The sequence below is a fragment of the Mastacembelus armatus genome, chromosome 7 (assembly GCF_900324485.2).
Source record: "Mastacembelus armatus chromosome 7, fMasArm1.2, whole genome shotgun sequence".
Classification (NCBI taxonomy): Eukaryota; Metazoa; Chordata; class Actinopteri; order Synbranchiformes; family Mastacembelidae; genus Mastacembelus; species Mastacembelus armatus.
In genome coordinates this window covers 22,473,653-22,496,753 of record NC_046639.1, presented here as the reverse complement: position 1 = coordinate 22,496,753, position 23,101 = coordinate 22,473,653, and the positions used below count along the sequence as shown (strand labels likewise).

At 39.6% G+C, this 23,101-nt stretch overlaps 1 protein-coding gene across 1 annotated transcript in view; it reads left to right on the top strand.

The window, feature by feature from the left end:
- The window catches only part of prex1 (phosphatidylinositol-3,4,5-trisphosphate-dependent Rac exchange factor 1), a 70,036-nt gene that overhangs the window by 23,544 nt on the left and 23,391 nt on the right, over window positions 1–23,101 (top strand). The window contains exons 5-17 of the mRNA XM_026331613.2: window positions 112–213; window positions 562–723; window positions 4,219–4,352; window positions 4,671–4,786; window positions 6,420–6,569; window positions 9,634–9,781; window positions 12,857–12,957; window positions 14,647–14,750; window positions 15,236–15,285; window positions 17,109–17,184; window positions 17,820–17,892; window positions 21,059–21,204; window positions 22,988–23,080. Of these exons, the coding sequence (XP_026187398.1) occupies window positions 112–213; window positions 562–723; window positions 4,219–4,352; window positions 4,671–4,786; window positions 6,420–6,569; window positions 9,634–9,781; window positions 12,857–12,957; window positions 14,647–14,750; window positions 15,236–15,285; window positions 17,109–17,184; window positions 17,820–17,892; window positions 21,059–21,204; window positions 22,988–23,080 (1,455 nt within the window). The remainder of the gene's footprint in view (window positions 1–111; window positions 214–561; window positions 724–4,218; window positions 4,353–4,670; window positions 4,787–6,419; window positions 6,570–9,633; window positions 9,782–12,856; window positions 12,958–14,646; window positions 14,751–15,235; window positions 15,286–17,108; window positions 17,185–17,819; window positions 17,893–21,058; window positions 21,205–22,987; window positions 23,081–23,101) is intronic.

Here is a 23,101-nt window from a genome sequence, read left to right as displayed (position 1 = left end):
TTCTCTTACTGTATACCTGTTACATTTTAGGCAATTTAACATGTAAAAATTTGATGTATCTTATTGTATATCAGTGTGTTTTTTTTTTTTTTTTTTTCATTTCTTCTTCAGCACTGCATGTTACTGGGTGGGAAGAAAAGCACTGATGTTCCCCTGGAAGGCTACCTTCTCAGTCCCATTCAGAGGATCTGCAAGTACCCTCTGCTGCTGAAGGTACTGCACAGCTACTTCAATGATGTTATGGTTCATTATGATCCAGTGATAACACTTTCTTTGTTTCAGTGAGAAAATCTTAGCTATGGTAGCTACCACCAGAAACCTTGTTACAACAAAATACTTGTTGTACAGATCATAATGAATCTGTGCTTACTCATTTTATATTATTTGGCCAGACACGTCAGAGCAAGAACTTCATATGCTCTGGTGTTTTGAGCCATCCTGTCTTCCCCATGCAATTTGTGAACTCATGTAGAAGGAGTTGTTGTTAGTAAAGGTCACAGACTTCTTTAAATGAGTGTTTATTTTTTACATCTCAGCCCACCTCCTCTTTTCTCACTGTAGGAACTGCTGAAGAGGACCCCTAAAAAGCACGCTGACTATCCAGCAGTAGAGGAGGCTCTGCAGGCCATGAAGGCAGTTTGCTCCAACATCAATGAGACCAAGAGGCAGATGGAGAAACTGGAAGCTCTGGAACAGCTGCAGTCCCGCATTGAAGGCTGGGAGGTGAGAGGAAGAGTTAGGAAAAGAAAAGACAGGTTCTGGTTGAAGAGTGAAGACAATAGTGACGAGGAGTCTGGGGATAGTAGCTTGACATTTAGAGGGTAAACACTGAAGGAAAGAGAGAGAGAGATAGAGAGAAAGGGCATTATCTTGATCAATACACTTTTATTATAGCAGATTTAAATGCAACTCAAGCATGATTCTCTGAAGATAACACAAGAAATGAACATCGTGTAAGCTGCGACACAAACAGCCTGACTTATTTTAAAAAGACGTCAGTGACCATAGTCGACATCTGTTTTAAGAGTTAACTGCTATTGTAGCCAAATCACTGCTCTGAGTCCAGGGGCCATGGATGGGGCTTGGGACCCCAGCACAGGGTCCAGTGAAATTTTCACGCCTCCTCTCACCCATCACAACAGAAGCCTTGTCTAAGTGAGCACCAATGGGACAATCCACCCACACAGGGTGCCAAAGGGATGCCAGCAGGCATACTGCCCAATCAGAAGAGAACTAGGAAGTAAAGTGCCAGTCTCTCATGCAGTGGGGAGGGTTACAATAGGAAGCCACGGGAGGGAAGGAGGGACTTGTGCATATGTGTCCACTGTCCTTTATTTAATGTCAATTTTAAATGCAACAGCTTTCAGTGTGGACGGTGTTGGCTAATCCATACAGTGAATTTGAAGATGTGACTTTAGAATCTGAAAGTGTGGCATTTTTCATCAGTTTCTGACATTATTTAGACAATAAGCATTAAAAGGAATTATTGTTGAGACACAATTGGTTGTGAGCACCTTAAATTGCATTAATATGAATGATGACTGAGCTTAAGTGATCACACCCATCATGTAAGAACAGGGGTATAAAATCCAGCTGTTTCTAAAATGGATTTATTACTGACTCAGAAGAGGAAGTTTTGCAGGCTAAGAGTGTCAATCTGCCTGTTTTTCTGAACATCTTGGTAGAAGCTTGGAAAGGCACTTCACCTCGAACCCTACCCTCCCAGAGAGCTTTCAGCCTAATAGCATTAGTCTTGCTCTTCCTTCCTCTCTCCAGCCACTCTCCAGGCTAATCACCTCCAGGCCTAATGCAAGATGTCACCAGTAGTGCCAAAAAACACACATTATGTCTGTTCAGCTTTATGGTGCATACACACACCATGCGCCACCATGTACTTGTGCATTTTTGTACACTTATACACACATTATAAATGCAGATACATGAAGATATACCTGCAAACACACAATGAAATGCATCATGTGCAGATGTAGGTACAGGCGTGCATGATGAATTCTCATACACGCACGCATAGAACATGCTTGCCCCCACCTCCATTGCCTGTAATACGATTCCCCCTCTCCAGACATGGTCATATGGCAAGGCAAGACAAGTTTATTTGCATAGCACAGTTCATACAGAGTAAGTGAAAGTGCTTTACAGAAATAAAAGACAAGTTAAAAGTGCATAGTCAAAAATTAAAATAAGAAACAGCAAATTGTAAAGAAAATTAACTTGAAATAAAAATTAAGGAGAACATGCACTTTACGAAGTTTAGAGAATCAGTTTCTTTTTATGATGTCTGGAGAGGAGAATATCCATCAGAAATATAAACTCATGGGAATCAATTATGGATGCTTGAGAGTGGGTGTGCATGGCAGGGGGTTTCCACAGGCCTCTGGTCAACCCATGTCAGAAAGATCAAAGACAACAGTAAAGTCCAAATCTGATGTATATATGTGCTTGTGGGGATGTGGGGGTGGGAGTACTTTACAAGTCATAGGGGGAAGGTTGTCTTAAGTCCACACATGGGTATATTTAGTTCCGGATGATTAGGAATAGAATGATCCGTTTAACACCAAGTAATGAGATGTCTCTTAACTTCATTGTTTTATCTTTTGGTAGCCTAGTTTTGACAGTTTGTATCCTCATTTCTGCTCGTAGACTTTAGAAATGTGTTCACATTAAGATTTAAATAAATAAAATAAATCATGAAGGAGGAGGCCCCGAGGAAGACCCAGGACATGCTGGAGGGACGATGTCTCTTGGCTGGCCTGGGAACGCCTCGGTGTCCCCCCGGAAGAGCTGGAGGAAGTGTCCAGGGAAAAGAAGGAAGTCTGGGCATCCCTGCTTAGGCTGCTGCCCACGCAACCCAGCCCCAGATAAGCAGAAGAGGATGGATGGATGGAAAATAAATCATTTACTCTCTCTGTCTCATTTTCAGCTTGGATAGGGACGTGTGAGTGCATGGCTGCTCATGCTTGCATCTATATCTGTGAAAGGGGTTTCTGTTCCCTAGTTGGAAATGTGAAAACAGTGAAAATGATTTTGTAAAAAAAAAAAAAGAAAGAAGCCTAAAATAACTAGTAATTGGTCCTGAAGTTCATCCACTTTGTGGAAAGGTTAATAAGACACCATGCTGCGATCACTTTTTAAAAAAAAAAACAAGTCTACATTAACATGAACAACGTCATTACCAAAGTTTGAAAGGTGCACAGATCATGCTTTAAATATTAATTTTAGAAATTTTAGTAATGAGTAATTTGAGTAATGAAAGAAAACACTAACAAACCTCTTGGTCTTTGGTTAATAAAATTTAGACAATACATAGTGTGGCATGTTGAATGGTAAAATGTTGTGTTATCTTGTGTTGTGTCGAGAAGACTGAGGTCTGTGGTTTTTGTCATTGTCCTGTGCACTGCTTCATAAAGAGGACAGTTTCATGTTGTGGTGTATATGATAGCTGACGAGAAAGGCCTGATTACATCCTGTGAAGATGGCAGGCTGCAGAGTAACAATACTGAATAGCTTGACAGAAGTACGAAGCAGGTTTCACTGCAGGGATCAGAATAAGGCTTAAAAACATCCACCTACAGTCTCTACTATATTTTTTCCTTATTTCCTCCACGTATATACAGCTGTGTTTTTTGACTGTATGCATTAATTTGCAGCTCTCATGTTCATGTATTTGCATCTTGTCAAGACAAAAATGTTGCATGTTCCTAAAACAAGAGTCTAACAGGAAACTACTGTGCTGTAATGTTTTTTTGAGACTGCTACTCTACCACTGGTGATGTAGAAGTTTCCTTATTGACTAATGAGAAGCTACTAATATTTTTGCAGTTTTGTAATGGCTCTTTTGAAGTCAGGCAGGGCTGTGTCTACTCTTTCCTGTTTTGTTGTAGATGAAAAATTGCTCAGTGTCAACTTTGAATTTCATATTCTTTCACTGCGGTTGTGAACTTTCTAAGTTTAAATATAGACACTGTTTTTGTTGCAAATACCTGTTTTAGATTGCAGTGCTATTAGATACCAAATAAACCAAAGAAAATGTGGCTGCAGTGCATGACCATGAAGACCTTTCAATAATTATCCTGTACTTGATGAATGGAAATACCTTTGTTAGTTACATAACACCTTGATCTAGTAATACTGTTCATCTGTTCTTATGTCAGTAGATGAGTCAGTCTTCCATTTCAATCTCTTCTTTTTCTTCCTCAGGGAACTAACCTGACAGATATCTGCACAGAGTTGCTGCTTCATGGAAATCTCCTTAAAATCTCAGCAGGCAACATCCAGGAACGAGTATTCTTCCTATTTGACAACCTCTTGGTTTACTGCAAGAGGAAATCCAGGTGAGTTCACACAAATTCAACATCTGGGCAACTATACTGTAGCTGTCACAACAACATGTCACAAGGGAAGGTACAAGAAGGTTTGCAGAAATATTTGTATTGACTGACAACTGAAAGGAATCCAGACTTGAAATATTGTCCACATTGCTGTTTTTTGTATATGCATTTGTTTTAATGTGAGCAAGCCAAAAGTACTTACATGTGAACACCTACTTATGTCTGTATGAGTACATGTGTTACAAACACACACAGTTTTATGGCACCGGTATTAATGGATGTTTTCCACCTGAATTTAACCCGTGTTGTCCCATTTGCTAGGGTTTCTGGAAAGAAGTCAACCAAGAGGACTAAGTCTATTAATGGGCCCCTCTATGTATTCAGAGGTCGAATCAACACCGAGGTGATGGAGGTGGAAAATGTTGAAGATGGAACAGGTTTGTGTTTGCCCAGCAAAGTTACCTTTGGAGACTGTCTGTCTGTTCATTCATAGAACTCCCCTAGAGCTTTTGTGCAAATTATTATGAGCTTTTACTGATAAAATGCAAAGGACCTAAGCTCTGTGTAATAACAAAAATAATTACTGCACTGCATTACTGGGCTCATTCTTATTTCAGGTCGTAGTTCATCATTTAAAAAGTAGGGGTTGGATATGAATCTGGTTCTTGTTGAGAGTTAAGGTGGAGTATCGTACTTGCACCTAGTTTCAAACAGGATGTAGCTTGCAAACTCATGTACCACCTTTTGATGTCAGCTATTCAGTAATGGCATCGGGTGTTGATACAAATCTGAAGTGCAAAAGCAATACGAGCTAGGTGATAAACTTGATATGCTCTCGTATGAGTTGAGATAATGTGCCATAGATAAACGACTCATCCGTAGGCTGGTAGCGTTACAGTCCTCACTCAGCTCGGTTTGCTGTTGTGGTTTGTTGCGAGACAGCGCTCTGGGCTTGGTATGTGTTGTCCGCTTGTGTAGAAACACTTTATCTTCCTCTCTCTCACATGTTTCCTCTTTTTTTCCTCCTCTGCAGTGCAGACAATTTTGCAAGCTCACATGACATCTTTTCTGCATATTGGTTGACACATTTAGGCCTCTGAAGGGGAAACCACAAAGAAAAACATGCCTTATTTTCAGAATTTGGGGGGTCTCTGAAATACATACATATCTGAACTCCCAGAGCACAGACTGATCTGATTGCTAAATATACATATAAAATGTCGCAATATAGGGGCTTATCTGCTGAAAGCTTGAATCAGAACAGAGTTTGATCTTGATTTCTTAAAACATACACAGCAGACTTAAATATCAACCTTTTTGAATAAATGATTGTGAACTGAGGTGTAAAGCTGTTCAGCTGTGCCACTTTGCCAGATCTGCACTTCTGTAAGATTTTACTAGAATCCATTATTTCTATCACAGTGGCTGGAAAGACACATTTTCATGTCTCAAGCCAGTTCCCTGTTCTCCCAGAACAGTGGCTCCCTGTGGGGCCCAAAGTAACAGATCTATTTATATGACCTTTAGGTGGGTGACTAATGTGGCCCATTATCAGTGGACATTCATTATTCAGTAGCTGCTCACCTGCAGCTGAATGGACGATAATATTAGAAAGGGGTACGCGCAGAGATTTTGTTGAGTCAGTGCAAAGATGTTCTTCTAGTGCCCTCACAGTGCCTCATGTTTATCTTTCTAATTGACTTGTAAATATTCTATTAAGTAGTAAATCCTTTTTATAACATCAACCTATACAATATATGGTTTATTTACATGCTGTGTGTGTGTGTGTGTGTGTGTGTGTGTGTGTGTGTGTGCGTGTGTGCGTGTGTGTGTGTGTGTGTGTTTTGTCCCATTAGAGGAGAAAGAAAAACAAGCTAGACAAAAAAAGCACCAGAAAGATCACTTGCAGCAATAGATGACTTGTTTTACATCCCTAAACCCTAAAGGTTATTTCAGTATAGACTCACTCTACTGAAAAAATAATAGTTCTCCCCACTTTATAATAAACTCTTTTGATGTTATTCACAATGACCCATTTTAAACTTTGATTTGATGAATTTTGCCTTGCAGCGGATTACCACAGCAACAACTACACAGTGACTAATGGCTGGAAGATCCACAATACAGCTAAAAACAAGTGGTTTGTCTGCATGGCCAAAAATGCAGAGGACAAACAGAAGTGGCTGGATGCCATCCTGAGGGAACGGGAGCAGAGAGAGAGTGAGTTACATTTCTTTTAATTTATATGAAATATGTTTCACAATTTAGTTGTATAAATGGTAGGTGTGCCTACTGCTGATTTTGTAGGCACTGTCTTTGCTCGGTCTCTGTGTCGGTCTCATATGTTATGTGTTGCCCTTCATGTTTCTGAGTTGCCCAAACCATCCCTCAGATGGCACACGGTGATGACTAGATATGTTTATGACCTAGATACAGTGTTTGTGTTATGTTCCACCTTGAACACTCTGTGTGCTGTTGTTTCGTAAACAGAGGCTTAGGTAACATGACGTTAACAGTTGGTCCATTTGACCTGTGCATCAAGCAGAGGCTGCAACAAAAATCTATTCTTCACTTTCAAACAATCAATGCAGTGGAGGTTGTTGACTAATCAAAGCTCTGGTTGGGAAGTGACTGTTAAATCAAGTGTCTCAATCACAGACAGCAAGTCTGCTAAAATCAGCACCTTGGTCAGATGCGTAAAATAGAAATGAGGAACAGTTAATAAAGAGGCATCATCTTTTATTAATCAAAATTAACACAGTATTGCATCAGTTTCAGCAGTTTGCCTTGCAGCCATACAATCTGAAGTGTAGGTAGTCTGATCCCAAAACATCCACCAAGGGATACTGTTTTTGGCATTGATGGTAAAAGTCCCAGAACCACTCCCGCTGATTTGGGATTAGTGATGAAAACTGATATTCCTGTTGCTCCTTAAGTTGTTTTCCATTCATTGTGCGACTCTTTTGCTTTAAAATGTGTTCCCACCTGTTCAGCACTGGCCATCTGTCTTTGTTATGCTGTGTGCATTACGCAGTGTGAGGGGCTTTAATCAGCCTTAAGAACTACACAATGGGACACCAGATAGCATTTATGGCTAAAGACCTAAATTGGATCCCCAAAGCTATTGGAGCTTGATTTGGATAACACCAAATTTTTGAGAGCTAAGCTGCACCTTTACTTAAACGGAGCACAAATGTCAACATATATATTTGTATTTGTGGATGTTAGCCATTTAGATTTAGGTTTAGTATTCATCCGTGGCAGATTCTGTGATGAAAGTGTTTTTAAGGTACAAAAAAAGTATGCAGGAGTTTGCTACAGCCTGTGGTGTTATGTTTCAAACTGGCGGAAATCGACCTGGGGCTAGCAGATGCCAGATCAGTCACAGTGCCCAATTTCCCCACACTCTTGACAGTATACTCTGCTCTCAGTGTGCTTGCCTTTCCTCTTTACTCCTGTCTAGACAGCCACAAGATAATGTTTTGCTGCAATAAATCTTGGCAATGATTTTTTTTCCCCCCTTCATGCATTATTGCTTTTCCTGAACCCACTTGTTTAATTTGACCTTTTATGTGTATTGCTGTGGCCCTACCCTGTGTTAGACATGTGACTCTCCTCAACCCTCCCAGAGGACGTTCATTGTTGAACAACTGCCAGCTGGAGGTGTTTTGTCTTATCAGTTTTAATGGAAGTTTAGTTTACTGTGTGTGTCAGATACTGCAGCAGGCTATTAGCTCACACCAATGAGCGCAGGAAGACGAGGAGTAGCACAAGATGAACTTAGACAGCTGGACTAGAAGCTGAGGGGCCTCTGTTCTGGACAAACGCCTTCTGTTGTTCAATGACAGTCATTGTTTAAGTCTACTCCAGCTGCTGTCAAATGTAATAGAAACCCACCTCCATCACAGGCACCACCACCACTGAAGCTCAAAGATTCAATGGGAAAATTGGACCTGTGTAATTTTTCGCATTGTTTGACCCTGCCCTCTCTCTTTCAGCTAGTCAGACTCCACCCCCAACACTTGTCACTCAACTTTCTACCTTTAAATAGTTTTAGCCGCATAATGCATTTTAAAATATACAGTGTTTGGTTTTCTATACATTGTGTAGTTTGTGCTGCACTGTACAGAGAAGTCAGAAAGTATTAAGCGCTCTGACACGTCAAGCTGAGCTCAAAATACTAACGACAAAGCACGACTGGTCAAATGCATCACAGTGATCTCACATATTCTGCTAAAATTTGCACTTGAACACATTGGAAGGACTAAAGCCAAATGCCAACTGACTCGCCAGTGTGCACATTCAGTCTTTATCTGCATCAGAAGAAACAGCTAGTCAGGAGTAGCTGTAGACCAGAAACATCACATTAATTTGATCGTATGCAAATGATCTTTTGTAATTTTATTTTATTTTTTTTTTTTAATTTGAAAATATTACTCTTGTTTTCTGACAGGCAACATAGACACTAAGGTAGGCTTATTTCCAGGTGTCAGAGATATATGTCATGTACTTTATCCAGCATACTGCAGCCTGTAAATCAGAAAACTTCATAGTTAAGTTTAGCAGCTTAATGTTCCTCTCAGTACAATTAAGCAGCTTAGGGAGTCAGTGCAACAGAGTTGAGTCTGGTCGGAAAGTCTCAGTGTTCAGAAGTTCATCAAACCCTACGGTGATGTTAAGCAGCTCAAACTGTGTACTCACTGGAGAGGTTTTACTTAGGCAGCAGGCCTTACAATGGCCCCTCTTATGTTCTGCTTTTTAAAAGACGAATCGTAGTTACCAGGCACAAAAACAAGATCAAGATCACGCTACCCTCCTGAACTTTACTTGCTCTAAAGAGAGCTTGTCTAGGAGAGATTAACATCTGGGTTTGTTACGGAAGGTTGTGGCAGACCTGAACAGCCATGCTCTGATCCTGGCTTCAATCCATATGCACAATGCCAGAGCACCAGGCCCGTCCAGGCAAAGGCTCGTTTGTCTCCTCTAACAACACCATGACAGGCTCTGCTTTTTGGGCCTGATACAGGATGTAGATTAGTGTAGAAAGCTTGTGTGAAATTTGTGTCCTGTAATGGGTCTGTTGTATTTTTCTTGGCGTTATGATAGCGTCACTGTGTTAGACTAAGATTTTGCTTGTTCATTTATTTTCCTTCCCACATCTTTTGTCAACTCTCAGTCACTTTTGTCAGTTCTCAGTCCAACAGCTTTTCACACCACTGATGATAAGGGCATTGAACGTGACAAATCCTCATGAATCACATTTTTCTTTCTCTGTTGTTTAAAGGTCTCAAACTAGGAATGGAGCGGGATGCCTATGTGATGATTGCAGAGAAGGGGGAAAAGCTGTACCACATGATGATGACCAAGAGCCGGCACCTGATTAAGGATAGACGCAGGAAGCTCAGCATTGTGCCTAAGTGCTTCATGGGAAAGTGAGTTACTTTGTTTCCTCAGTGCCTGGTTTCTTCGGGTTCCAAGAAATGAGACTGCAATGCAGTGCTGTTCACAAGGGGATCTTTACAAAACGCTGTTACATAAGATCAGCAGGATTTCAAAAGAGCTGGTATCCAGTCTTCCCAAGTCCTGGCAAAAGGCCTAAACTGTTTTATTCCTACATCCTTTTCTCTGTATTAAGTCCCCACTCCTGCCTTTGTAGGTTATAGAAAGAGTCAAGTTGCTCCCCACACATTCATATTATTGAGCACACACACTGACTTTCATTAGCAGAGGATCTTTAACTATGTCTCTGCAACAAGCTATTCGCCTTTCTGTCCCCTTGATGTTTCCGTGCAATGAATAGACAATGACATGCTTGCTCAAGTTTTTCTTAGTTGCTGTACATCCACACCAGTTTTTGAGAGATCCTGAGCAGCAATTAAAATTCTTTCTGGCACCATCTTGGGGAAACAAAATAAAAACTCTAGGATAGGGACCGATTGATCTTGTAAAGAAAAACCGGGGAGCAACCATTAATGTTAGACTTCAGTATGTTAGAAATCATTAAATGGGCCTCTCTAATGATGTTTTTTCTTCAGGTAAATGTAGTGGACAATAACATTGACTAGTGTCACATCAACCACTGCAAAGATGTGAGTTTAATGGGCTGCTAAATAATGTGATGATGTTTCTGGCAGACATGTTCAATTTTAGTGGTGATATGTGAAGTTCTTGTCTGGGACTTTCATCTGTCTGATGTACTTCACTAGACAATTCTTGATCCCTCAACCCTCCAGAAATTACACTCAGCTATGCTGTATGTGTCTGCATGTGCACGTGTGTGTGTGTGTGTGTGTGTATTCATTATGTCTTTTTATGGTCACGTCAAAGCCGATGGGTGTTAGTTGACATTGACAAGGGGACTCAAGTGAATGTGAGGGGATGTTGGATGTCTATGTGGGTGTTATGTAATATGATAATTTTGGACACTGAGCTGTTATGGAAATTAATATTATGAGCAGGAATATGTATATGTGCACTCACGACGAAGGGAGAGCATGTCAATGCCTTCAGGATGAGAGGGAACACAATCATGGATTTGGAAACGTCCGCTGATCTTTGGCTTAGCTTTTGAAGTTTTTTATTCTAGTACCCAACAGACAACTTCCTACCCTTCTTTCAAGTGTTTCCCTGTCCTTGTAGGGTAGGCAATATATACAAAAAGTCAACTTTCTGTTTCATAATAACAGAAAATGATGTATGGGTTCCATTGCGCATCAGTCAAACTGCTACAGAATGACACAAATTAAACTTCACCAAGAGAAAGCAAAACATCTTGGAGCTGTTGTTTTTTTTTTTTAATTTGTTCCAGCTCCATTCCTTTTTTGCACTGCAGTGTGAGACTTAAATTCATCATGTTTACACTGAAGACACTGCTGCATTTAAATCTGCTTAGGAATAATGCATAGCATGGAATTGGGACACAGAACAATGTGTTTTTCCAAAGAGGGCTACGAAATCCATTGAGAACCAAAACGCTGGTGGGACAGAAGCTAATCCAGAAATTGTGCTAAAAGATTTTTTGGAGTCAGCAAATGAAACTGAATTCCATCTCATCCCAGTTTGAGCTTTCTTAAAACAAACAATAGAAGACATTTAAGGTATGATGTCTCATCACTTGAAATAGCCATAATAATGCTATGCAAGCACTGGCACAACCCAAAAAACCCAGAAACTATCCAATAAGAAAATGTAAAGCATGTTAACTAGCCATTTTCCAAAGTGGATAGCAGACCAACAATGGAACTATTCCATCGAGACATCAGGGTGCTATCACACCGGCAGTCAGCATCTCTGTTTAATGTAATAAGCACTCAAACTGTGCATGCTGTTAATTTCATCAGAAAGACAAATGCAGCACTAATGCAGGTTGCACTCATTGGCAGGAAATGACTGATTGATAAAGTGAGGAAAGTGGGAGATAGTAGGGAAATGGAAACAATAGCACCCAGGCTGATAAAATATTACTTCCCTGTGAGAATACTAATAACACACTACTCTTAATACAGTAATGTCTGATAGGGGAGGAGCTGACTGCTGACGCACACACACACACACACACACACACACACACACACACACACACACACACACACACACATACACATACACACATATATATGATTGCCTGAAAGCAAATCAACACATAAGGACAGATTTCATGGATCAAATGAATAGTTGCTGGCGTCTTCAGTATCTGAATTAATGAACATACATAGACACACACACAGCTATGTCAAGTTCACTGCTCATCATTATCTGGGAAAGTCATTTCACTCAGCAGCATGAAAGACCAAGGAGAGGAAATGTAATTTTCTCCTTCAAACATTTGCTCAGTGGACACTGGGTGCGAAAAGACCCGAGCAGAGCCAAAGTGTTTAAATTTGAATGTTTAATGCATGTATGAAAATAGGCCTGAGGGATCCTGTAGCAAAGGAGAAACAGATAAACTTGTGCAGTGTGTGTCTCTGTGGCCAAAGTATTTTATTAAAACTGGAACCATTATACCTTTCATACTGACATAATAAACAGCCCCTTGCTCTAAAACCAACATTACCACCATGTTACATTGCACAAGGCTCTGAGAACATAAAGGCCAGCCTAGCTTCCAAATGGAGACTGGTTGCACCACATGAGCCTGCTGAAAACAATAGACCCTTGTAAGATGTACACGTAAACACTGAATGCTATGCAGACAGTGAAGTACAATGCCTGTAGTTGGCAGTGTATGTACAAGTCTACAATGTTTTTTGTTTTACAGACGTGTTGATTAAAGTTTCTGATTATTTTGGAGGCTGTAATTTGAGCTGCTGTTAAATTGTGCTGCAACATACAGGGAGACGTGGTTCTGTTATATACCTTAGCATCACTGATTTAAACAGGGAGGAAAGAACCATCAGGTGATTTCTGTGAAATTTCTGTGAAATTCCATGCAAAACCAGCAGAACTATCATTCTGCCATTTTAAGAAACCTAACCACATTATATGTGTTTTTTGTCTTGTGTCCTCAGTGAGTTTGTGTCATGGCTGATAGAGAGTGGCGAGATCAGTAAACCGGATGAAGGAGTCAACTTGGGACAAGCCTTATTGGAAAATGGCATCATTCACCATGGTGAGACAAGATAATCTTTTGTTTTATCTTGCTCCCTTCCTTATTTTCTCTGTGTCATCTTTGATACCTATTAAAGCTTTTACTCTCTCTCTCTTTGTAGCGCCCCTTTTTTTTAATATCTTTTATTTTGTTCAGTAACCTTATCCTCTGCTTCTCAGTTTGTTGTTTACCAACTCTTTTCCTCTCTGATTCACATTCTCTGTCTGTAATTATTTGACTCATTCATCTTATAATTGGATCCCCCACTTCCTATTTAATTCACATTTTAGGATAGAAACCACCATGATCCAAAGTCACTGTCTGGCAATGCTGATTCTTCAAATGTCTCTCATTATTTCCCCTTCCTTGATTTTGTCTTGATTATGACATTCACAGGTCCACTAACCTGAATTATGCATTGTGAAGTGAAGGACACCCACACACACACACCCACACACACACACACACACCTATAAATAATGTATGAACACAGTTGTCCAGATTGTCACTGAATGGGGCTCTTGAACATAATAAGTGCAAACCACTGTCACGATTTATACATGCCACCCTCTGAGGGAAATTTACTGAGAGTCCATGTTCATATTCTGTAATACCTGTGGAGAATCCCCTGAAATCCCTCTTAACAATAGCCCACAACCACAGAGAGATACAGTGATGACATGCAGGGCTCTGTGGGCAACCTGGAGAGGCTCATGTCCCGTAGGCAAAGTGAAGGTGACACCAAGTAGGTGATAAGAAATCAGACGCAGAGGCAATGTGACAAAATGGCAAATGGAAGCTGCCTATCCGCTGCTACTGAGTCATTTATTAGTTTTGTGAAGAAACATAAAAAGAGAGACAGTCCAGCACACACTTTGTAGTACAAAATGCAAACTTTATTCAGTCAGCTGTACATGTTTGAGCTTCTTTAACACATCAGTTCATACATGAATGTTTGTAGTTTTGACAGCTCTTTCGTTCCCTTAATAATTCCTGTATTATTCCCACATACTTTAAATTCCACATTTGACACTTCACAGTGGTTGATTTTGTAGTTCATTCCTTTGGTTTTATTAGTGCATTTAAGTCTAGACTGAGAAGATCAGCAGCTTGTTTGAGTCTATGCCAACATGTTGTGGTGGAACCAAACTGCCTCTGTTTGGCAGATTTCACTGTTAGCTTCTCCACCAGGCATCTGTTTTTGTATGTTTTTATCACTCTCCATGTTAGGAGTTGGATTCATTATAAATGCCGACTTGTTTTGGCTGTTTTTAGGTTCATTAGTTTTATTTTATGAGAATTGGCAGTGCTCTTGTTTGAATGTCATGGCTTACCCAACATGGATTTACAACTGTGGGGTTTCCCCAAAATGTTTGCTTCTTGCCTCTGTTCTGTACTCATGCCAGTAGCCTCAGCATATTAAATTCCTACAATTGGCAGCAGAACACAATAAAACCTCAAAGCTCTTCTATACACCAAACTATATGAAAGATGTATGTTTGTAGACAAATATATAATTGGACTTACTGTAACCTACTAGCATAGTTACCAGAAAGCACTGGCAGGTGTCGGCTTCACAGAACGTGAACAATGAGTGGGAACATTGTTGTTCATGCCAGTTTTGAAGTGTACGCTATGAACCTCAAATCACCCAGTATCCCAGCTAGAGCCCAGCTGAGATGGTCTTTTCTCTCTCTGGTGTTGTTACAGTGTCAGACAAGCACCAGTTCAAGAACGAGCAGGTGCTGTACCGCTTCCGCTATGACGATGGTACCTACAAGGCCCGCAGTGAGATGGAGGACATCATGTCTAAGGTAGCTGTGATTCTGTTTGTGATGTACTGAATGGATAGTTATTAAAAAGTATAATATTCAAATAAACATTTCACTGAGATACTTTGTACTGCATAGTTACAGTATTATCGTTGACATTTCTGCTTTGTACTTCAAACAAATATCAATGTAAATTCATCAAAGCACCTTGGTCATTAACAGCTTATGTAAATATTTAGATGCAGTCCCTGAGGACACTAATTACTTCCCACAGTAAACCCAATCAGAAACTGAAGTCCACAAATGGACATGAAGGTTAAAGATAAACTGGTTATGTTGGCCTACATCTTGGCTCAGACCCCATGTATAGACTGTGGGTTTGAAATTTCTGTCCTGAAACGATAGCCTTGGGGTAACTCTTTTCACAGTCAACAGTTCTTTTTTTTTTCTGAAGCTATGCTTGTACTTGTTTACCCAAGGTGTGTATGTTTTATGACTCAGCGGCTCTGTTTTTTCTTCTTATTTAGGGTGTTAGACTCTACTGCCGCCTTCACAGTCTCCACACACCCATCATCAAGTAAGTACCTGCCCTTCACTCCTCTCTCTCCTACTCTCGTATGCTAATGTGCCCACTCTCCAGGTGCGTGAATGCATATTTATGAAGGGTTCATATTTGGCCCAAGTCACCCCGACTGTAATGACTGAACAAACACTGGCACTGCCAACAGTGACAGCCCTTAAACCTCTTCCCTCGCCAACTTGGACACAAGCTTCTGTCTTCAAAATTCAGAACAGGTTGAAGATGCCAGGTTTTATGAGTTGAGGTTTGCATGAGTTAGGATTCAGGGTCAATTACTGTGAGCATTCGTCTTTTAAATGTGATAGTTTTATGGGTTAACAGGATTTATATTATTATTATTATTATATTTTCATTTTTAAACTTACATGATGAGTCCAGATAAAGAGAGAAGACATTTGTAACTTTATTTCTCCTTCATGTTCTCTGCCCCTTTTATGCAAAGAAACACACACTTTCTCAATTTCTTGCTTTCACATGCAGTGCACAATGCAATTAATGCATTTCATAGTTCTAATCTGAATTACTTGACTAAAGACTAAAAAATAAGGGTTAAAATTCTGTCATCTTTTCTTAAATGTAATCTATAAAGCAAAATCATTTCTCTGAAGTTGAAGAATGAGCTCAATTCACAAAGCATTTTTTTATCCAAAGGTCAAAGAAACACACTTTTCCTTACCTCAAACACTCACATGCTCTTTGTCTGCCACAGCCCTTCCCATCATACTCTTCCCCCTCCGTCTCTGTATCTGTCCCTCCATCACTCACCCACTGATTGAAATGCCCAGAGTTGCTGTCAGTGCAAACAAAGAGGACAAATCCTATTAACATACAAAGGCAATCGCTCTGCTTGCCAGTCAATTATGTCATATAGCACAGAGTTTTTAATCCATCACTATATTGGCATTGTAAGTAGCAACCATTAATTATAATGTTTGAGTGATGGATGTACTGCATTCTACGAATCATAAATTCTCATAATGTGCCTCAGTTTTATTAAACTTTGTTGAGTGACATAGCAGCCACTGGTTTCATAACTTTAAAATGTAGCGAATAAAAATAAAACAATAAAATACATATAAAACAATTAAAGGCAATCTTGGGGATACCACAGATGTAGTGTTCTGGAGGAGATGACGTTCACATTGAAAATAACTGAGCAATAAAAATGTCTGGAAGCAGCTCACTTTTTATGTTGTTCTCTGCAGTATCAGTTACTGCATTTGTTGTCTACGTCTCCAATTAGCAGTTATTGTACTTGGCTTTCCTCCTGCATGTGGAAGTTTAGGATATGGATAGTTTAGATAGAGCCCAAGTCTTACTCAACATTGCGATGCTAAAGAAGAGAAGAGAAAATGCCATGTCAGATGGCCCGTCGAGTCACACAGCCAACCACACATCCTCTGTAGCATTTCCTTTTTGACGTTTACATGCTGGGCAGACCAGCCCACTGTGTAATCACCCAACAGCTCAAAGCATCAGAATTAAAAGGACAATGAATTTACAGTGCCCTTCTTCTGGCAGGATTTATGTAACTCCAAAACCAAAGTATTGTTCACATAATTCTTAACATATAGATGTTTCGATAACTGAAAAAATCTAGAAGTTTGTAGGCCTTTCTCTTACTGAGCAGAGGCAATGTTCTTTTTTGTGTGTTATTCAAGAAATGCGTCATCACGTGAATGTAAAGGATACTGCCTAGAGCTGTTATGTAACCACAGAGACGTTTTGTGGTCTGTTAGCCACTTTTTAAGTGTGTGCTTTTATGTGACCTGCACTGTCCTGCAAAAATATATTTTGTTAAATGTTTTTGGGTTTTTAAGGGACAAAGACCACCATCTGAAAACCTTCAAGTCTGTGGTGACTGCTAACAAACTGGTGGACTGGCTACTTTCACAGGTAAAATCAGTGGAACCGAATTTAAACACAAAATACTATACAAAGCACTAAATTGTGTGTATTAGTGTCAGTACTTTTTGTTTTGCATGTAGGGCTTTTCACATTATTTTGTTTTGAATATATGTCCCCAATCAGTGACCTTTAAGAGCACACCCAAGGACTATTATAGCTACAGTTTGGAGTGCCCTCCAAAAATAACACAGAATCCAGCAGCTTCTGTTTCCCAAATTACTAAATCCCATGAAGATAAAACATCAACGATAAAATGATATAAATACATTTTCATATACTAGTTAAAATGTATATTCTAAAAAAAAAGACAAACGTGTATTCTTGCATTTACAGCTGTGCTCTCTTCCCTTTTTAAGGTGCAAGTAAGCTAAATCACAGTCTGTTTATTAAAGTAATGCAGTAACTCTTATCTTAATGGATTGTTTAAAGGCAAAGGCAAAGGCAAATTTATTTGTATAGCACCTTTCATACACTACGCAATTCAAAGTTTACCCAAATAAATGCTGACATCAGATTATTAATGTGTGCTGACTCTGAAACCACCAAAAACACACATAGCTCATGAGAGGGCGTAAACAGACAGTAACTGACCGACTGTGTGCGTCACTGATTTTGTTTCTCAGGGAGACTGCTCGGCCCGGGAGGACGCAGTGATGCTGGGTGTGGGGCTCTGCAACAATGGCTTCATGCACCACGGTTAGTTAAATTCTCAGACATGCATAAAGGAAGCTTCATAATGAGGTTCATAACACTGTTCATGACACATAAATAGTGATTTCTTTTGTCTTTAATAACATAGTGTTGTTGTTTGCTGCAGCTTCAGTTAAATTTCATTAATTTATTTTGCCGTTATTCTCTTTGTGTACTATATAATTACCTCATTCTGCATTTTGCTCTTTGTTTGCCGCCAAATAATTTCTTCTCTTTACCCGCAAAACCTGAATATTAGCCACTCCTCTATCATGCCGCTGTATATTAGCATACTCGGTGTAGCCAAGCTTCACTAACCTCACTGACCACACTGTAGTGGAGTGGCTTTGGTTATAGCCCAGCGTGTTGAATATAAACAGCATTAGCAGTGTACCCTAACCAGAAATGTTTGTCTTCGCTACATGGCTGTCTGGGTCAGGCCACTGAACCATGGTCACTGGTTAAAGCCTAAAATTGAATTGGTTGTCTTTGTTGGCCAAGTGTATTACGTGTAATTTGATAACCACTTAATAGAAGTAGATGGTTTTGGCAGTAACAGTAACAACTACAGTAATAAACAGTGTTTCCTGGTGTTCATAGTGGAGTATGCAAGAAGAATGAAATCTAAGATCAGTCCGACAGTCTCTAACTGGGTAATATATTTAAATATCGGTTGTTTTAAATTCTTTATTGAAATAATTTAAATCCTGAAGATCCTTTGTCAACTACTGTACTGTTGTAGTAGTGATGGTAGCTCTGGCAAGAATCACATTTAAACTTACACATTCTAAGGTAGAGTCACAATCCCTCTATACAATACTCAATTCACCCACCATTATTTTGACAGCAACACTGTTTTGCTCCATATTTAGAAACTGTGTTTCTACGACTGAGATCTCAACAACTGTTTAAAAAGTACACTGGTGCTGCATTTTGCTGTCTTCCTTTGGTTTAGTGTATTAAGGGTCGACTTAATTGCAGCATACTGGGATCTTTGTCTAACAAAAACTATTGAGTGGCTTTCCCTTCCTTTTTAGCTTGTGTCATTGCCACTCAAATGGTCCTACCTTTTAGTGCCATCTGTTGGAAGATGTCACCTGTTAACTTGCACCTCAGCCCCTCCGCCCTTTCCCAGGTTCACAGCCTCTCACTTCTCAGCCTGTCTACATTCTTCACCTCTCAGGTCACTGTCTTTAGTTCACAGTCAGCACATCTGCTGCTCTTCACCTGGGTTCTTTCGAACACGTCTTTTTTTTCTGACCTTGTCAACTCTTTTATTCTTGTCTCTCTGTTTTTTTTTGGGGGTTTTTTTTTGTGGTGTGAGGCTATAAAGCTCCTAGCCAGCAGGAATAATGCAGGAATAATACAGTTAATGTGCCTTTCAACTGTCCTTACCTGCTTCTATTATTCATGTAGATGTCTGTTGTGACCACCTGTTGCATTTTGCCCTTCACACAACTCATTGTACAGAGCACAACACCATATAAGGAAATACAGTTCCTCTATTAGAACTGTGGAAAGGTTGTAAAGCTCCTAATTCACAGTGTCATTTACATGTAATTATCCAGTAGACAGTCTTAATTACAGACTACCAATAATGAATGCAATAGTAATTCATAATGATTTTTTAACCACATTTCCCTTCCTTACTTTTTTGGCAGCATTAACAGTCACAATCACTGCCAAACCAATAAAAATTGACCCTATGTCTCTATTCCTGTGGGGATTCATTTCATTAGAATGTGTTTGGTTCTCACTTCCATTAAATGTTTTGAAAGCCCTGGTTTAAGGTGGCAACACACTCAGATCAGCCAATAATGTATTACACTACGGTATTGTGAGCTTCTCTTAACACTGAAATCGTGATTTAGCAGATTCTTTTTGCATAACTTTGTGTGTTTCCTCAGGATATGACAGTTTCTTGTGCATTACGCCCTCCAGTTGAATGGGTGGTGTTAACACCTATTCCACACAGCTTCTGTGACTCAGAGGAAATAAGTCAAGTTTGAGTTGGCGTAACACCAGTGTGACTGGGTGTGGCATGTGTGTGTAAGCAGCGTGTAAAGGTTTTTGTTCTTCTGAGGGTACCAGATTCTCTCCAAATCTCTGAACAGCTGGGTATCTTTGGCTCTCAGAGTCATACACCTACATACTGTATATCTAATGGAATGTTTTGTTTCTGTAAAAATGTCTGTGAGCTTAGGGCTGCTTGTTACAAATGGCAGCTGCTTTGCGACACATACAAGATGAATGCAGATGTTAAACATCTGCCACTGACATGTACAATGGCCCATCTTCTGTCACTGTACATTCTTGTGTTTTTGTACCTGTTTTTGCATTTATATCCAGTAATTGTGCTTCAACTAAATGCAAATTAAAACTGTGACCCATTTGATTTGAAAATTATGATCTCAAGAAGGTAATAAAATTGGTTTTGAATTGACAGGACCTTTTATGAAGAAAATTGTTAATAGAAGAATAAATGCTTACAAACTGATTTTGGTAGTAACCCCTTAATTGTTGGGGAAGCACTAAAATATTCTTTAGCAGGGCAGTGATGTGGTTTTGGTTCAGGCTGAAAAGAAAACTGGAGATGTGCCTGTAAAGTGTTCCTTATCTGAAGTGTCCCATGTGTTGGAGTGAGGCTTAGCACACGCTGTGATTTACAAACACACTCAGACACGTACAACAGACTGTTTCCCCTATCCTCTGGAGAATCTTTCTAGCCCTGGGTATGACCCAGATGTGGTTTGGCTCCAGATGTTTCTCCTAGCATTGTTAGCTAATGAGCTAATTAACCATTGTTTGTGTGAAGACACATTATGTGGTGGCTTCTTTTCATTCTGTTAGAGCAAATGTGTATCTCCACAGGCCTGTGAAGGGGCAGATGACCCACACAAAGTGTTTGTGCCATTATGTAACACACTTAATAATTACGAGGTCCTGTGTTTAAACAAGACTGTCAGTTTAAGTCGTGTGAGCACAAATACACTTTAATTAATCATTTATTTATGGACAGGCAACAGTGGTCAAAGCTAATGATAAATGCCTTTCTTTGACTTCACTTCTATAATTATCTTGTAACTGGAAAGACTGAGACATAACTCGTTGCTATTTTACTCATTAATGCTTTCTCCAGTGGCTTTCTGCTTATGATTATGTGTTTTTTCAGTCTTGGAAAAGAGCGAGTTCAAAGACGAGTCCCAGTTCTTTCGTTTCTATGCGGACGAGGAGACCGAGGGAACCAGCACGAAGAGCAAACCGCTCCAGCGCAATGACTTTAAACTCATTGAAAACATCCTGGCCAAGTCCTTGGTGGTGAGCTGGAATGTGCACACACTTACATGCAAACATGCATAACCTCTACATAGATACACATATAAGGTTGTGTCAAATTAAATCCTTGGTCATACTCGTACTGTATTAATTGATAATATTAAAAAGGATGTGTAGTACACAAAATATGATGTAGGATAGGAAAGAAGGACTTAATGTTCATGGATTCATATAATGGAGAAAAACATTGAATACTAGCATAGATCTAGCATAGATTTTTTTCCCCTTGACTCCAATTTGTCCTGTGTGTATTTTTGCATGTGTTCTTTGTTAGATGTAATTAACATCACTATAGACACAGAAACACCACCTGCTATTCGGTAGTGGAGGCTGCTTTAATGAAAATAAATACCTTTAAATTTGCTCTGATCTGTATGCATCTTAATGAATATTGTCCCGTGGAAATACAGTATGATCATATTGGCTGGGATGAAGTCCCTTGTGAGCTGCTGCTGAGAAAACAAATAAAACTATAACAGATGACAGAAGACGTCTGGTGCAGTCAGATATAAGGTTCCTTATTTAAAGAGAGCTTTTATTTTTAGTACATATACATTAAATATAGCCTGTTAAATGTTCTTTTCTCCTGTAAATGAAACGTTTACACCTTTCACATTGTTTCAGTCTTGAATCAGTATTTTTACTGACAGGCTGCCTAGTAATTAAAATACAATATAATGTCAGTTTTCTCAGTTCCTTCCCATAAATGCTCTATTTTAATACATGCATATCTAGATTCCGTCTTCCTTTGTAGCCTTGGTCTTATATTGAGATTGTCATTCCTCATTCATGACATGAGGTAACAGGTGCTGGGAGTACTGAGTGAAGATGAGAAACTTCCAAATGGGGCAAAACTAAGAAGTGAAATGTTTCAGCACTGCCAACTTTGTTTTAATTGTTTGCACCACTTCAATAAGAAGTAAAACTGGTGCAGGGTGGCATCAACTCGGTTAAAAACTGTCCAACTGGACATGTTGGCTATTTTATTTCAGACAATGAGCAGGGAAAATAAAACAGATTGTACAATACATCTGGGAACATGCATCTACATGCATGCTGCATATATATGACAACAGATTAACTAAGAGAAAAAACTGTTCACTAGATTAAAGCTCATACATTTTATTGAACTGAGAAGGTATGGGCATCCATAAAAAGTGGGGAAAGGCTTTTGTCCTTGATTAGCAGAAGTAATCCTTCCTCATGGCTAATGAAGTGAAGTGCAGAAACTCTTTATTTACTGCAGCCATGTCCTCTCATGTAACAGCAGAGATCCCTATCTTATCAGGGCCATGCAGCAGGAAGATGGCCCAGGCAGCTTACCTAATGGAAGCCAGCTAATGTGCTGGGTGATGACAGCATTTAACTAAGCCTCACTCCACTGGAGAATGCAAAATGAAAAGCAGAGAACATTATTAGAAACAAGACATGTAGTACGTGATGAAAAGCACAAATTGCAAATGTGCAGCATTTAGACTATGGCAATGTTTGGATAGCTTATATACAAGACCACCCAGAGAGACTGGCGTGTATAACATAAATGTAACATGTAACATAACATGAAATGTTAGTGATTAAGAGGCAGATGTATGAGGTGTAATTAGACAATACTTACTGGATATGCAAAACACACAGAGCGTAGTGAGGCAGATTCACATGAATATGACAATTACTCATGATGCAAAACCAGGGAAAGACCTTTAAGTCATGACAATCAGTCACCAGTGTAAATGTGGGAGTAATTAGGTGATTTTCTCTGTGCTAGATTCACCCTGAGGAGGAGGACTACGGGTTTGAGATTGAGGAGAAAAACAAGGCCATTGTGGTGAAATCTGTCACCAGGGGCTCACATGCTGAGGTAATGGTCAGCAAACACACG